This window comes from Equus quagga, chromosome 5 (assembly GCF_021613505.1).
Source record: "Equus quagga isolate Etosha38 chromosome 5, UCLA_HA_Equagga_1.0, whole genome shotgun sequence".
Taxonomy (NCBI): domain Eukaryota; kingdom Metazoa; phylum Chordata; class Mammalia; order Perissodactyla; family Equidae; genus Equus; species Equus quagga.
This window is the reverse complement of record NC_060271.1, coordinates 49,156,620-49,175,057: the sequence shown is the minus strand read 5'-3', so window position 1 is coordinate 49,175,057 and position 18,438 is coordinate 49,156,620. Positions and strand designations below refer to the sequence as shown.

Below are 18,438 nucleotides of genomic sequence, written 5' to 3'. Positions count from 1 at the left end.
ATTCTGTTAGTTTACAAACCATCCTCCGGACATTTCACACAGTACTTAAAAAGAGTATATAACATTATTTCACTAAAACTTCAAAGTAGTAAATTCTACATTCTCAAAAATACCATCTGTGTATGCTATAAATATCAAATTCTTTTTATATAATGCCACATTTATGATCCTGTGTTAGACACTATTCAAAATTAGTGAATAAACTTACATGGCTCTCCTTCTATGCTTAGACTGACCAGATGATTACAAATAAATATGTCACTGTGACCAAAAGTTTTAAGTACAGTTATTATTTCTACATTTTTATACATTAAAATGTCTCAAGTTTTGTCAATATTTTTCATTAATTACATAATTTGTCAATTTAAAAAAAGCAGCATTGCAAAACTAGTCCTAGTAGGGGTAATCCACCCCCCATTAATTAGCATCACAAGTAAATGAACCATATAGTACTAATCACTTCCTCATTATAATGTTAGATAAATCCTAAAATTTTTCATTGGCTGACTAGTTTGGTTTGGAAATAGTTGGCAACATTTGGATGAGTAAAAATACATAAATTTACAAGATGGTTTATTGTGCCCTAGGAATTACCTAGTAATTAGTTTATGCAGCATGCTGACACTGCCATTTACACTCCAATTTGTTTAAAGGATCCAGCCAGTGCTGGATGCACTGTCTGGCGCACCTGGGCAGGGAACGTGTGTGTGGCAGGATGTACGACATGGGGAGGCTCTGCCAGCCTCTAGATAGCCAACCCTTCTGATGACCAACCATGATCCAAAATAAGCATCATCTCAAAGAATGTACTATATGCCTCTTTCAGACTCTTAGGCGACATACCTATTTCTAGTTACTGTTTATCTCATTTACCTTGTACAACACCCCAAGGGTACTGGCGAGCTTTGACCATCTTATTTCCAACTTTTACTTCATCCATACTTCCTACAACAGCAAATGGCAGATGTCCCTGGAAAGGAACCATGATACCCATCACATTTCATACCAATGTGATAAAGGCCTACCTAAAAAGTTTTATGAAAATAACAGAGAAGAGAAAATTTATTAAATAACAAATATATTAAAATCAAATGATCTGCTACGACTCAGATTTTAAAACTTGGCAGTGAATACGTGCCAACTATTCTGCAAGAGTCATTTCCAGGCCCTACAAAAAAAACTGTTTACTGAGCATCCCCCACATGCAAGGCATTATGCTAGAAGAATACAAAAGAAGCAAGAATTCTAGTATAGGTATCATTTCCTTCAATATTATCTTTACCCTAAAAGATAAAGATAATGTTGAGGAAATATCCACACACACACACACATACTATATAACTAAAGTATATATCTATATTTAGTGTGTGTTTAGATAGATGATACTAATACAAGGTAATATTTACGTTCCAAACTAATGCTAAATAAAGTAAATGTTATAGAAATTTAGAGGAGTGAGATCACTGTGAGCAGGAAGATACCACCCAAACTGGAGATGAATCAGAGTAGGAAGAACTAACTAAGGAGAAGATTTTGAACAAGATACAATAGCTAGATTTAGGGGCAGTGAGTAGATTGGTCTGTCTGAAGCTGGGGATTAACACAGGTGAGAAGTCTAATGTAAAAAGTATTAAGTGTTATGTTTAATATTTAATAATTGACATTACTTAGTCTCTTAATTGTGCCTTTCTAAACGATTATTCCACGTGGGCACAAGAAATAAAACTAGATCTAGAGATAATTTAACACATAAGAATTAAGATCAATCATTTACATTAGCCAGCTTTTTATATATTTAGTTTAAGTAAAATGGAGTATGAAAAATCAGAAAAGGAAAAGAAGAACAATGGAATGAATAGTTACTGAATGTCACTGTGTTAGGCAGTGAACAAAGGCTGTATCCTCACAATGACCCTTAAGATACGTATTATTGACCCAATTATGTAGATGAAGTCACAGTCTCAGGGAGGTTAATAACTCCCACAAGAACAGAGGGTTAAGTCCGTCTGACTCCAAAACCCATGATCCTTCAAAATATAACCAGATATTTAAGAAATTTAATAGCCTGAGAAAGGAACACAAAGAACTTAGTCATCTTCAATTATACTAAACTAAAAGTTATGTGAATGCTTGATATGTACATGTGACCCTGTAAGGGGGAATGAGCTCAAATACCAGATTAGAAAGATCTCCTTAAAGATTTCAAGATTATACAGCATTCTACAGGAGGTTATACTGTCTTCTCATGTTTTTAAAGGCAGGATAGAAAGGCATCTTTCTACGGCAATTAAGTATGGTTCCAAAAAGGTGATTCGCAGTCTCACAAATTTATCGCTTTATTTAGGTGAGAGTAGGGAGGAAAGAAAATATGCTCAAAAATATATTCTCATTATACTTTCTTTCAACTCTAGAAAACAAAACATCTTCCCATCCTGGACAGTTTGAAAATTCATCTTGTTTAAAGTCTTTTTGGAAGACATAAGTAAAAATGTTACTTAGTAGCAATGTTACTTATGAATTACTTTTTTTTCACATGTAAAACAAAATTAATATTCAATTAGGAGCTTACATTCATTGAAGCATTGATTTTAGCAATAGTTTCATCATCTGTTGGAAACTGGTATATCTGGACACCATTGCTGACCAATTCACTCATGAGCTTGATCTTAAACTTATGTAATTCACTTTTAGAAATTGCATCTGCTTTGGCAATCACTGGTATAATGTTCACCTATTAAGAATAAAGGAAAACAAAATCTCATAACTGAGGACTTATTTTTCACACCCTGTAGATTTTGCATTCAAAACCACTCAGTCTCTGACAAGTTTCCTTAACCTAGATCAGGGGATGGGCAAACTACAGTCCAGCTCACTGCCTGTTTATATAAATAAAGATTTATTGGAACATAGCTAGGCCCATCCATTTACATATTCTCTATGGCCACTTTCATGCTACAATAGCAAAGATGAGTAGTTACATCAGAGACCATGCAGCCTGCAAAGCCTCAAGTATGTACTACCTGGTCCTTCAGAGAAAAAGCTTGCCAACTCCTGACCTAGATAATCACTGGCTGTCATTCTTACCTATACCCCTATACAATCATTCCTACAGATGCTGGCCTTACAATAACTGCCTTTAAAATGCAGAGCTCTTAGGCCAGCCGGAGTGGCCGGGTGGTTGTTTGGCACGCTCCTCTTTGGCAGTCTGGGTTCAGTTCCCGGATGTGGACCTACACCAGTCATTTATCAGTGGCCATGCTATGATGGTGGTTCACATACCAAACAGAGGAAGACTGGCAACAGACGTTAGCTCAGGGTGAATCTTCCTCAGGAAAAAAAACCCCAGAGCTCTTATAACATTAATCTTTCATCTGAATTTAGGTTTAGAAATCTCACATTTTCTTCTCTCAAAGTTTCTTATGATTCTGTTACACACACAATAAGTAAAATATAAGCAGTAAGCTGAAATCACCTGCTTAACTCAGTAAGAATTTTTTTATTTCTTAATAATCTAAGCACTAAGTAATTAGGGTGACTGATCCCTTAGCAAAGCTATGAAACAGGTGAAGTTTCTCCTTCTGCCTCTCATTTCAGCAGGTCCCCTTTGCCCAATGAATCTATCAGCTCTGGACCCCGTTGTCACAGACTCTTACACCTAGATGTTGAAGGAAGGAAATTTTATGAATATTAACTAAAAGTGTTTAAGACTCAAAAGAATAACTCTCTCAGTATTATTTAAAGTCCTATCACTGGCCACAGAGGGAGAGATTTGGGGTCATGAAGACCGACTAACTTGTAAAGCCAGTTCTATAAGACTAACGTCCCCACAAAAGACTATCTCCACAAATTCAGGGGTTTATATGTTTTTTGTTTATTTACTTTGTTTTTAGTGAAAACTTCAGGCTAACTAGTCATATATGTCAAAAGAGTGAGCCATCAATGTAATTTTCAGAATGAAAGTGAAAAGCAAAAATTCTAATTCCTATTCTATTCTTAAATTTCTTTCTCAATTTCACACTGATTTACTACATACATTTGGATTTATTAGTCTTAAATATGCTCCAAAGGACATAAAGATTTTCCCAACTATCCATGAAATAAATGGCAGAAAAGTTTCCAACAATTGTGGGTAAAAAGGTTTCACATGCAATTAATCAAAGTACATAAAAATTTGATGCCACGTTCTTGGTTTCAATATTATATACTAAGATATTCCATAAATTATGTCAAGTTAATAACTCATAATTGCTTCCACAGTAAATAGCAGAAGCAGGCTGTAGCTAAGTGCCTGACATGAAGCTTTTTGATTGTAATGAAAGTGCCTGACATTAAGCTTTGGGTTGCCGAGGTATTCATTTCAAAGACATCCATCTCGAATAAACGCATTGCCAGTTGTATGACACAGCTACTAGCAAACCAACTGGATGAGGAAGCCTGCCATCCCTACCCACGAAGTTCCCTTTCAGAAAGTCTGGGAGACCCAGATAACTGACTGCTTGACGGTTTCCACTTCTCCCTTCCCACACCCGAACTCCTGTTCTTAGGCTTTAAATTTGCCAATAAACAGTGAACCTGCGAAACCCTAGACACCCCACCCTCAGACTTTAATAAAGGCAGAGAACAGGCTGGCACTCCCCTCACTCTCTCTACTTCCGACCTCACTGTGTGGCCCTGGGTGTGCTGTGTCCCCTCCAGGATCTGTAAGTAACAAATCTTGTCCTTCAAAGTTCCCCGATGGTTTCTTACTGAAGCGCAACTAGAGATCATAGTAAGAACCACAAAAGGGCCTGCCTGGTGTCACAGTAGTTAAGTTCAGCGCACTACACTTTAGTGGGGTTCGCTGGTTTGGATCGCAGACGCAGACCTATACTACTCATCAAGCCATGCTGTGGCAGCAACTCACATTCAAAATAGAGGAAGCGGGGCACAGATGTTAGCTCAGGGTAACTCTTTCTCAAGCAAAAAGAGGAAGATTGGCAAGAGGTGTTAGCTCAGAGCCAATCTTCCTCACCAAAAACAAACAAACAAAAGAACCACAAAGGCTGGCCCAGCTCAGACACTGGCCCCGGTGGTGGTAGGGGAAGGCCTGTGGGGCTGGCTATGAGGAAATACAGTCAGGGAGTACCTCGGGCTTTCCTAGCCAAGACCGTCACTATCACCAGGCTGGGAGGACACAACTAGACTGAATGTGAACACAGTGGTCGTCTGTCTGTCAGGGGAGGGAAAGTAACAGAGGCTCTCACTGATGGCAACCTGCCACTACTGGCATAAGATAAGGCAACTTTCCAGGTTAAGCAGTGGAGTGTTCTGCATTTAGGAACAAGACAAACTATCAATTCAATTAATCCTCACATCTTCCCCCTGAGGCAGGTATTCTCCCTACTGTTTATTTTAGAGGTAAGGAAACTGAGGCTCAGAGCACTAAAGAAACGCCCAAGAACACACAGCTATTAAGTGACAGAGGCAGTATTTAAAACCAGCCTCCAGTGACACCAAAGTCCATGATTTTTACACAAACTACATCACCTTACTTCTGTCTAGCTAAGACAAAGTTGCACACTCTTGTTTTTATGTTCCTTTAATAAATATGAATTTCCATATAATCAGAAAACTAAGAAAACAACTGGCTAAATGATTAGAACATCTGAGGAGATGAACAGTCTCTCATACAAGCTTCATCAAGTTTTGCTACAGCCAGTGGACTGAACAACGCATTGAAGTCAATCAGTCCACGTAGCGAGACCTCGCCAGCAACCCCATGCTTCCCATGCCGATTTCTACAGAGAGCAGTGGTGCCAGAGCGCCCCGGCTTTCTGAATCCCAGCTCATAAACAACTGGCCCAGAAAACGGAAGCTGCATTTCTCACACCACCAGAGGTTAGAAGAAAACTCTGAAGATTTTTTTAGTATAAGATAGTCCTTAATGATCTTTTAAACAAATAAAAAAGCCTGAAGTGAGTTAATCTGTGGATAATATTTTTTTATAGCTCCCTAAATTTATATATAGCTCCTTGGCTCAAAAATTCAAAAATAAGTTTTCTTGGTATAGTTCAAATTAAAATATAACTTATTATAATATATGACGAAACATTAGACCTTAGTCTTTGTCAGTGAACTTCTTCCCACTTAATAGTGTCATAAAGTTAATGTCAAATAAATTCTATATTTAAAAAACATTAAATGATACCCATATTCTGGCATGCAATTTAATCACAAAAATTTGATGTTAACGTTTTTTTCTCTGCATCTCATCTTCCAAACTGAACATCTCTGGAAAATAACCTAAGACTGCAGCTCATAAAGTATTTTAAAAATGCACAGAATAAAACATTTATGATCTATGTATATCATAAAGATATTTTAATAGTTCAAAATAAATATTAAAGGATACTAAGCTGACTCCTTTTCCAAACCCACTTTGCTGTCGAGGCTCTTCATGGTTAAGAGGTCCAGCGTCTTCAGGGAGTGGCCTGTGGGAGAGATGAAGTAGAGGCACACGTGGACGCGGGAGTCGTGGTAGGTACAGAGGGAGCGCTTAATCTTCAGCTCTTCTTGGAGATAAGCCTCAAACTGAGCATCTATGTAGTCAACTATTGGCTGGTAGCTGAAAAAGTAATTATTTAAATATTTAATGTAACATATTCATGCTACCTTAATGATATCTGTGTAAGTCCAAAGTTTGAGATCTGGATTTTCACCAGTTAATAAAGTTAATATCAATGCTAAACAGATAACTTCAGTTATAAAACAAATTGTACAGAACATGCATGTATAAAGGTAGTACTTTAAAACCATCACGACAACCTGTGCTTTAAATTGTTTTATAGAAATGGTCTTGAATTTATATTGGTTCATCCTCACATTCATTCAACCACTAGATCCCTTTCTGACAAAGGTTCTCATACGTTCCAGACTCCTGAACGAGGCTAGGCGTCTGACTAGATGTGGCATATTATTTAACTGAGAAAAGGCAGGAGTATCAATAACTTAAAAGATATTTAAGTCAAATTCCATGGCTTCTTGCTTCTTAAATCAGATTTGTCAAGCACGAAAAGCATTAACGTAGCCAGGAGGAAGGGCACACATCAGAGGAGAGCATCTCACCAGGACTGCAGGCATTCTCATTTCCTTCTATTCATCCTTCAAGACACCAATCATATCACAGTGCACATGCAGAGCACTGTGCTCATCTGGTTTTAAGATTAGTCTGTGAATGTTCCACTTTATTATGATGTGCTAAATCACTGCCTATGCAACTCAACTTTCTACTCTTAACCATTCTCATTAAGCAAATCTTGGTTTCCAAGTGAAAATAACAGCAAACAGTTCCCCTGTCAAATTCCCTGGACTCACAATTTTATAAGTGTCTTTGTAGCCCAAGTAGGGCAGTACCTTGTGTGGCTGAGGTACTCAATAAATCTGTACAGAACTGAGCCTTTCTATAAAGTTGCCTGATTCTTCTAGTCCTTGAGGAACATCACTTCTTTTAAACTCAGAATCCTTGTTCTCACTGTGCACATGGTAAGCAACATGAGGACAGAGACGGCATCTTACACTTCTGTGTTCCCCACAACAACTAGCCTAATACCTTGCATTTTCTCAGGAGGACTATTAAGAACACCAGTGTTCACTATTAGGCATATCATCCTTGGGAAACCATCCAAATGCGGCCTAACATGATTCCCTCCTAAATAATAAAATGGTAAAAATTAATCTGTGAGTGCATATCTAACATAAAAATTCCAGAAAAGCTTTTATTAATGACTTAAAATATATCAGTAATATGACCTAAATAAACAGCCATAAATGCTCCTCTGTGTGAATGCTTTGCATTATGCTTTTCATAAATAAAAACCATAAACATTTCCTTCTAAATAAATAATAAACCATTAGGAATTCTTCCACAGTAATTGCCCTAGGTTTCCATTCCCAGTAAATTGCAGACTCACTCCTTCCATGAAATGAAAGGCAATGGCTTAAAATATAAAAATCACCTCCTTAAAAACATCAAAGTAGGGGCTGGCCCTGTGGCTGAGTGGTTAAAGTTCTGCGTCCTCTGCTTTGGTGGCCAGGTTAGCAGGTTCGGATCCTGGGTGCGGACCTACTCCACTCATCAGCCATGCTGTGGAGGCATCCCACACACAAAGTAAAGGAAGACTGGCACAGATGTTAGCTCAGGGCAAATCTTCCTCAAGCAAAACAAGAGGAAGATTGGTAATGGATGTTACTCAGGGTGAATCTTCCTCACCAAAAAAAAAGAAAAGAGAAAAAAATTAAAGCACTCTAAAGTGGTAAGAAATTAACCAGGTCAAATTTGAAGAGAATAGAAACTGAGAGAAGTAAGTAGAGGACTGGAGTGGGGGTCAGTAAATGGGCCAAATCCAGGCTGATGCCTGTTTTTGTAATTAAGGTTTCACTGAAATACAGTCATGTATATTTGTTTATGTATTGTTTATGGGTGCTTGTGCTACAATGGCAGAGCTGTGCAGCTGGACAGAGACCACGTGTCTTGTAAAGCTTGAAATATTTACTGTCTGGCACTTTACAGAAAAAGTTTACTAACCCCTGCACTAAAAGCATCAAGGATAGTTTCATCCTGAGGTCACCTGTCAATCCAGTTCTTGGGCTTTGTTCCTGAAGGACTCACAGGACAGGGCTCACATAAGACAGAAATCTAATGAGAGGCTGCCTCCCCACAATAAGTGACATCCTAAAAGCTTGCACCTTTAGGGTAAGAATGAACTAGAAGTAAACCTATGATTCCTCCCCCTCCTCAAGGATCTGTAGGGAAGGTTGCCCCGGCACTAAATTAAGTAAGGAAAAGAAAAGAAAAGAATAAAAAAATCCCATCCTTGAGAACTTGTGGCCACAGGGTCAGTTCTTGAAAATATTTGCAACCCAGGTTCACAATGCCTCTTTGATTCTGGGAACCACAAGCCATGAAAGAGGCTTAGGGATCCTCAGAGTATTAATGCCCAGAGGGGCTGAACTTAAGCAAATTCAAATCTTTCCAAAGGAACACATCTTCATCTTAAACCTCAGAATATCTCTAAAAATAATTTTTTAAAGATCATGAGAACTATAATAAAAAATAACCAGGCACATAAGAAAAGGAAAAAGCACAATGAAGGAGAACCAAAGGAAAAAACAGACATCAGAAAAATAATTGCAAAATTTTAATATACTGGAATTATATAATTATAATAGAGATAAAAGAAAGAAAAAACAAACTTGAATATACATGCTGGGAATAGTAAAGTGATAAAAACTGATCCTATAGATATGCATATGAACCACACAAAATGCACAGATTTGAAAAACACAAATAGCCAAAATGAAAACTCAATGGATTAGTTTAACAGCATATTAGACAAAGCTGAAGACAGAATTAGTATACTGGAAGATAAATAAAAAATAATTATCCAGCAAGTAATAGAGAGAAAAAAAGATAGAAATATGAAGAGAGATTAAGAGTAAGAGACATGGAAGACATAATGAGAAGGCTTAACATACATTTCATCAAAGTTGCAGAGGGAAAGGAGACAGACAAAGGGGCAGAAGCAATATTTAAAGTGACGGTGACTCAATTTTTTTAATGAATTGATGACACTACTCAGATTCAAGAAGCCAAACAAATGACAAGCAGGATAAATTAGAAATTTTTTTTAAAAAACCATACACATCATGGTAAAACTAGAGAAAAACAAAAAGATCTTAAAAACACTGGAGGAAAAAATGAGAGTACTATGAAGGAGGAGAAAGACTGACAGCTGACTTCTCAACAGTAAAACAGAAGCCAGGAGACAGTGGAATGGTATCTTCAATGGAAAAAAAGAAAATAAGCACCTGCCCTGAATGGTGTACCCTACTAAAATGTCAATTATGAGAGAAAAACAGGGATTTTTGGTTAAGAGGTTAATAAATATTGGCCACATTAAGTAATAATAATAATGTCTTGTGGTTTTTTAACCACAAGAGAGATAAAACACATGACAGGGTAAGTAAGAAGATGGGGTTAATGGAGTTTAAGTGTTCAAAATTCCATTTTATTGTCCATCTGTATCATCAAGGACAAGTACCAATATTAATTCATCTTAAACTTTGATTAGGTTAGAGATTACATTTTATAATCTCTAGGGTAACAACTAAAAGAAGAGAAATCCAGCAAGAAAGGAAAAAGAAATGTGGAACTAGCAGGACAAACAGAAAACGCAAACTAAGATGATAAATTTACACCTAAATATATCAGTAACTACATTAACGAAATGTGAATGAACTAAATGCAAATTAAAAGATAAGCACTGTCAGAGAGGATTTTAAAATGAAAACACATATGTTCAATAAGAAACATATATAAAGCACAAGGGTACAGAAAGGTTGAAAGTAAAGAGGTAGAAAAAGTACAGCATACAAAGAAAGCTGATATACCTACACTAAAATCTGCAACATAGCCTTTAACACGAGAAGCATTCCAAGAGAAAAAGAGGCCATTACATAATAATAACAGTGTTGACTCTTCAGGATGAAATAAAAGTAGAAATTAAAAATTAATTGAAATTTGGAAAATTACTATGTATTAAAACTTGTGGGATGCAGTTAAAGCCATACTTAGAGGGTAATTTATAATCTCAAATGCATAAAGCTGAGAATCAATGAAAAATTAGATCAAAACCCAAAGAAAGGTGATTATAGATATCAGAGCAGAAATTCATGAAATGCGAAAACAAAAAGTATAAAATTAAGAGGATCAATAAAGCTCAAATTTGAAAAGACCAAAAAAAACTGACAATGCTTTCTCGAGCCTGATCAGGGAGAAAAGAAAACAAGCATAAAAACCAGTATCAGAAAAGGAAATGCAGGCATTGTTACAGATGATGTAGACAATAAAAAGATATTAGGAGTAGATTATGAATATTTTTAAGTAAATCTATTTGAAAATTTGGATGAAATGGACAGATTCCTGGAAAATTGTAACATCACAACTGTCTCAAAAAATGATTCTAAATTGTCCTATAATCATTAAAGAAAACTAATTAGTAACTCAAAATCTTCTAAGAAAACTCCAGGCCCAGATTTTTTTTGTTTTTGTTTGTTTTGGGGGAAGATTAGCCCTGAGCTAACGTCTACCACCAACCCTCCTCTTTTTGCTGAGGAAGATTAGCCTTGAGCTAACATCCGTGCCCATCTTCCTCTACTTTATATGTGGGACGACTGCCACAGCACCGCTTGATAAGTGGTGTGTAGGTCTGCGCCCAGGATCTGAACCAGTGAACCCCAGGCCAACGAAGCGGAGCATGAGAACTTAACTGCTGCACCTCCGGGTGGGCCCCCAGGCGCAGATGGTTTTATTGGTGAGTTCCACCAATCATTCCAAGGAAAAATAACTCTAATCTTATACAAATTTTTCCAGAAAATAGACTAAAAAACTCCCAAAACTCATTTTAAAAGGCTAATATAACCTTGATAGAAAAAAAGAGAGAGACACTATAAGAGGTAAATACAGGTTGAAAACCTCACTTATAAACATAAGATGCAATAATACTAAAAAAAAAAGAAATCAAACATAGCACAATGTAAAAAGAATACCAAATGGTATCCAAGATTGCAAGGTTAATTTACGAATAGAAAAATCAGTTACTGTAACTCACCTTATTAAAGACTAAAGGAGGAAACTATAATCTTCTCCACAGAATGCAAAAAAGAAAATCTGATAATATCTATTCCTGATTTAAAAAAAAACATGTCTTACTAATAATATAAAGGAATTTCCTTATTCTAACTTAAAAAAAAAGAAAGCAGCACAATACACGGTAAAAATAAAGCTTTCCCTTTGGAGGCAGGACAGGCAAGGATGCCCACTATCACCACCGACTATCCAACAAAATACTCTAAGTCCCACCCAGTGCAGCCAGGCCTTAAAAGTGAAAGAAAGAAAACAAAGACTACTATCTTCAGCCATGACGTAGTAATTGGGATTGGACTTACCCCCCCACTTTAAATAAGTAGAAACTTGGACAATGAATATATGAAAAAAGGTTATCAGGCATTGAATGACAGGCAGGACAGAACTGTGATCACTGAGAAGAGAAACAAGCGTTCGGAGCTCTCCAGTCTCCCCAGTGCGCCGGGAGACGAGGTCGCGAGGCACAGCACAAGGGGAGTGCAGGACCCTCAGACCCCCCTGAGCGTGGAGACGCAGACAGGAGCTCAGGGAGGACAAGGCAACCAGAGTCTGTAGGAGACAACCCTGGAGAGAAGGGAGCTGCACTGACAGAAAGTGCTAGAGCTTTGGAGAGGGCGAAGCACTGGTCTACCAGCACATGTGGCGAGGACGGGCCAAGACTGTGGACATCACCTACGTTACAGCCGTGGTGGTGGTTACAAAACTGTACATTTGTCAAAATTAACTAACTGTACACTTTAAAAAAATCAGTGTTTTATTTATATATTGTAAATTATACAGCAATAAAACTTATTTTAAAAGAAAGAAACAAAAGAACTGAAAAGGAAGAAATATAAATGTCATTATTTGTCAGTTATCCTACCACATACATAGAAAATCTAAAACAAATTTAGAGATGAAGTGTTAGACTTAATCAGAAAATTTACAAAAGTTGCTATATGCAAAATCAATTATATGTCTATACACCAAACAGAAAATGAAATATTTTTAAAAGATACCATTTATGAGAGCATCAAAAATGCCAAATATCTAAGAATAAATTTATTTAAAGCTGTATAAGATCTCCTTATAGAAAATTACAAAGAGGTTAATAAGATTCAAACAATGTGCCACAGGCCTTTGCCTCTGCCACTACTATCTGCTTCTTCCAGAAAGCCATACCAGTCACTTCTTGAAATTTAAAGCAGAACACACAAATGTGCTAAAAAAGCTAACATAATTCGCAGAAAGAGAGTCAATTATGCAAAACATTTTCCCTCTAAAGCAAACTTTAGGAAACTAGGCAATTACCTCTACCAATGAAAATATATACATTTCAAAAAGAAAAAAAGAATAGAGTTATTGCTTTACCCTAATCTAGTTCCCCTTTTCATATTTTAAATTTCATACAAAATCTATAATCAATCTTTACAATACCATAGGAGAGAGAATGACATAACATGAAATATAAATAGAAATTTTACAGCAAACTTTTCTTGCAATGCTTAAATAATGTACCTGGCTAATTTGGTTAGAATTTCACAAAAAAAATTCATGCACCAATGATTTGGCCAGTGTATGTTTGCCACTGTATGTCTTGTTTTCTTTTTTCCTTAACAAGATAAGTTCTCCTGAAAATTAGTACAAAACATTTAATCTACATTGAATTGACACAGCCGGAAATAATTAATAATATTTTTGATGAAATACACATTTTAATAATGTGATTCAAATTACTCTAAAGAAATTAGATGACTGGAGAAAAATGTCAATTAGAACAAACTACTACTTAATTATTAAAAAAATTAAAGTCTGGGAGGACAGAAATAGATTTCCATAGTAGAAAATCAAACAATAGCTTATGGGGCAAGAAGTTAAATATCTTGAAATAAGAAAAACTTGTTTTTTTACAAGAAGAAAACACGTACCTCTCTTCTTTGTTTATTTGGTCACCAAATCCCACTGTATTCACAATGGTCAATTTTAATCGAACATTACTTTCCTGGAGTTCATATGTCTGAGCTTTAAGTTTAACATGTGGGTAAAAATGTGAGGATTCATGGTCTTCAAAATTAGTATTAAACAATGTGTCAATTAGCGTTGATTTTCCAATTCCAGTCTCCCCTGAAACAAACAAAGGTACATCTTCACAGGCACACAGGACAGATGAGAAAAAATAGAACTATAAACTCTTAGTGGTTTCAAGGATCCCAAATATTTCAAGTATTTCAAAGGCTGGGTTGGTCATGAAAGGGATACATGCTAAGGCTGGTCCACTGAGTCATCAGCAGAGCATAAAAATGAGTAGGTATGCTAACTAATTCACAACTCTGAAGAAAGCACTGAAATGTTTAAAGAGCAAACACAAAGTGTAAAGCAGTACAGCTAAGGAAATTGATAGAATTTAACTAACTGAACAAAATCTGCGAGCATGATCTCAAATTGATAACATGAACATCATACTGCTTACGACAAGAACGAAGTGAGCACGAGAAATATGAAGGAAGGAGTCAGAGGAAGGATTTGGCACTCACCCACACAGAGAATATTAAAACAGAAGCCTTGCTGGATGGATCTGTTGACCAGCTGATCAGGCAAACTCTCAAAACCAACATGGCCACCCATAGCTAAAGAACGAACATTTTCTCTTTTTTGCTGAAGGGAAACAAAAACAGGAGCAATAAAAACGAGTCTTACTAAAATAAGATATAGATACATTTGAAAGGTTAAATATAATTTATCAAAGAAACTAAAGATTTTATCATTACATCTCTTCTAAGACACAAATGATTTAGTAAATTTGTGAGAAATTTGTGTTCAGACCCTCAAAACACATATTTCTTCTTCTCTTCATATGATGAGAGTCCAGCACTGTTTATAACATTAAAGTATTTGATTTCTAAAAATGGGGAAATACCCAAGTAAACTACAGCATATTCATTAATAAAAAGGAATGTTTAAAGTCATTAAAGAAATTTAAACAAATTTTTAATAACTTAAATTCTTACATTCAAATGTCAAGTGAAAAAAGTACAATATGAAATTATAGATACAGTTCCAGCTCCTAGTGAGAGAAGAGTAACTTACGTCACACTTACATCCCTGCTAATAACTATTATAATCAATTCTTTTAAGGTACTGGAATGCAACCAAAGGCAGAAAGACACTGGAGGGAATGAGACTTGAGAGAAGGAAACCATACAAGGTGAGGCGCAGATTTTCTAGCTTTTCCCTGAGGGCATTCTTCAACCATTGCTGCACAAAGAAGATAGAGACAAGAAGGAAGTTGTCTTACTGGGCTGAGAAGCCAGTTGGAGATAAGGGCAGGCAGGGCAACAAAACACTGAAGAAAATCCAGAGGAGAGAGTACAAAATGTGCAAACACACTCGCCTGGAATCTTTGGCTGACTGCTGAAGTGTGTATGTACAGGGGGATACAAAGAGCCTGGCTGAGAGGACATGGGACCCGGAAGGAGCTACGCAGACTGTGCAAGGCTGCTATCCTAGGGAGCTTGAATTTTAAGCCTCTAAGTTAAAAGGGCTTGGTAAACACTTCAGACTTTTGACTGAAAACATATGGGCCACATTTTAGGAGTCAGGATTACATCGCAGGAATCAGAAATTAGTCCCCAGTGCTGAAGGCACCACTGAAGCAGACCCGCCCTAACAACACCTATAACCAGACTCAACAGGATCACTGGGACCCGCAAGTACGTTAACTGCCTGCTAGAACAAAGGTCAACACTCTGGGAGAAGAAACAGAACGCAGCAACTCTACAATGTGTCATCCACAATATCCACCCTACAATCAAAAATTACTACATAGGGAGAAGCAGAAAAATGAGATTCACAGTCAAGGGAAAAAAAAAAAAACAGTCAACAGAAGATCTGCAAATGAACCAGATGTTTAATTAGCTGATAAGAACTTCAACATTAAAATAACTATGATAAATATGCTAAAGAAGAAAAATATGCTCTTTTCCTACAGGAAAGAGTGATGAATATAATGGGTGACATGATAGGGAATTTTAAGAGAGATATGAAAGCTCTCAACAACAATAAAGGCAACAAATGGAACTCCTAGAATGGAAAAAATACATCTGAAATAAACAAGTTACTGAAGAGTATTAAGAGCAGGTCAAACAATGGAAGGTTTGTTCCATAATTATTACCCAAGGTAAATATCTTTATTTATCCAAGCTAAAAATCTCTCATAGAAAAGATAAACTATAACAGAGCCTCAAAAAGCTGGAAAAATATCAAATGGTCTAATATACCTATAACTGAAACACTAGATGGTAAAGAGAGGTGGTGGCAGCGAGAGGGAGGAAAGAAGCAGCTAATAGTCACTGCAAACTTTTCAGTTTTCTAAACATGAACTCAGAGAAACAAGAGAAGAACAAACAGGAAAATCCAAAGGAACCCACAACCAGGATCAGAGCAAGCTGTTCAAAATAAAGAAAAACTTTAAAAGAAACGAGGTGTGTGGAAACATATTGCACACAAGTAAAACATCTAAAATAATCGTAGTTTTCTCAGAAGAAACAACACAAACCAGAAGACAATAAAACATCAACAAGCTGCCAAAAGAAAAAAAAATGACAACCTATAATTCTACATCCAATGAAAACACACTTTCACAAATGAAGGCAAAATGAATACACCTTCAGACAAACAAAACGTGAGAAAATTCACTGCAAGCAGACCTACACTACAAGAAATGTTAAAAAATTCTTCAAGAGAAAAGAAAAATAACAACAGATGGAAACTCAGATCTACAAAAATGAACATCAACAGAAAGATAAAACTGTGGGTAAATGTAAGAAAATTTTTTGCTTGTTTTAATTTCTTGAAAATATACTTGACTGTTAAAGCAACAACAATGTATTACAGATTTATAAAAATGGAGAAGTTGGGGCCGGCCTGGTGGCGCAGCAGTTGAGTTCGCATGTTCCACTTCTCAGTGGCACGGGGTTCACCGGTTCGGATCCCAGGTGTGGACATGGCACTGCTTGGCAAAAGCTATGCTGCGGTAGGCGTCCCACATATAAAGTAGAGGAAGATGGGCATGGATCTTAGCTCAGGGCCAGTCTTCCTCAGCAAAAAGAGGAGGATTGGCAGTAGTTAGCTCAGGGCTAATCTTCCTCAAAAAAAAAAAAAAAAAAGAAATGGAGAAGTAGAATGTATGATAAAGAAATGGAGAAGTAGAATGTATGATAATGAGAGCACAAAAGATGGGAGATGGAATTGAGACACACTGTTCTAAGGTTTCTATATCATACAGGAAGTACAATAATATTATTTGAAGGTAGTGTGTGATAAGTTAAAGCTTACATCAATTATTATTTTAAAAAATAAAAGACCAAGGAGTAATAGCTAATAACCCAATAATGGAAATAAAATGCAATCATAAAATACTCTATTAATCCAAAAGAAAGCAGGAAAAGAAGAAAAATGAAAGGACAAATAGAAAACAAACAGCAAATTGGCAGAATTAAACGCATTTATATCTACAATTAAATTAAATATGAATGGTCTAAACCAGCAGCACTGTCCAACAGAATTTTCTGCGCTGATGGAAATGTTCTATACCTGAGCTGTTCAACAGGTAACCACTAGCCACATGCAGATATTGTGCAATCGAAATGTAACTAATGCAACTGAGGAAGTAATTTTTAAATTTTATTTAATTTTAACTAACTCAAACAGCCATATGTGGCTAGAAGCTACCATACTGGGCAGTGCAGGTCTTAACATTTCAGTTGAAAGAAGGAAACTGTCACATTGGATAAAAGAGCAAGAGCCAATGATATGCTGTCAATACAGTAACTGACAGAATGATTATAAAATGTATATGGAAATGGAGAAGATTTAGAATACTTAAAGCAATTTTACAAAAGAACAAAGTTGAAGAAGTCCTACCTAATCATAAAGCTACAATCACCAAAAAGTGTGGTATTGTAACAATCTATTATTTGTCTACTTCATCAAAATTAAAAACGTCTGATCATCAAGGAATATGTAAGTCACACACTGGGAGAAAATATTACACATATATATATGACAAAGCACTTGTATTCAGAATACAGAAAGAATTCGTATGATTCAACAATAAAATAACCCATTTTTTAAAAAAATGGATAAAAAACACTTCACTTCAAAGTGAACAGACACTTCACAAAGTAGATAAAATAGCCAATAAGCAAATGAAAGAGTGCTCAACATTATTAGTTATCAGGGAAATGTGAATTAAAACTACAATAAGACACCACTGAACATCCACAAAAATGGCTGAAATTAAAAAGGCTGATAATGTCCACTGCTGGAGATGGCGAAGGACAGCTGGAACTCTGAAGTGTGCCGACGTGAATGCAGAATGGTACAGCCACTTTGGAAAACGGGGGTAATTTCTTATAAAGTTAAATACACATGACCATACAACCAAAAACAACCCCACTTGTAGGTACCTAAGATAAGTAAAAACATATATCCATATAAGGACTTGTGCACAAATGTTCATAGCAGCTTTACTCCAAAAAGTAAAAAACTGGAAACAATCTAAATGTCCAACAACTGGAGAATGGATAAACAAATTGTAGTATACCCATACAATGGAATACTAAACCACTGATACATGTCACAACATAGATAAATCTCAAAAGCTAAGTATCTAAGCAGTGATTTATTTACTGTGATTTGAGGAAAAAAAAAGTCTATGTTTTCACATATACATGAATATGGATGAAAATGTCTCAAAGGGTAGTAACAGACTATTG

At 36.2% G+C, this 18,438-nt stretch overlaps 1 protein-coding gene across 5 annotated transcripts in view; it reads right to left on the bottom strand.

Moving 5' to 3' along the window:
• SEPTIN10 (septin 10) overlaps nt 1-18,438 on the bottom strand; it is a 66,161-nt gene that overhangs the window by 19,341 nt on the left and 28,382 nt on the right. For 4 of the 5 annotated variants that reach the window (XM_046660334.1, XM_046660335.1, XM_046660338.1 and 1 more), the window contains 5 exons: nt 14,197-14,317; nt 13,591-13,786; nt 6,418-6,604; nt 2,570-2,731; nt 874-970 (listed from right to left, as the gene is read on the bottom strand). In XM_046660334.1, the coding sequence (XP_046516290.1) occupies nt 874-970; nt 2,570-2,731; nt 6,418-6,604; nt 13,591-13,786; nt 14,197-14,317 (763 nt within the window). Of the gene's footprint in view, nt 1-873; nt 971-2,569; nt 2,732-6,417; nt 6,605-13,590; nt 13,787-14,196; nt 14,318-14,864; nt 14,931-18,438 lie in introns of those variants that run through there. The other variant, XM_046660337.1, reaches the window with a different exon arrangement.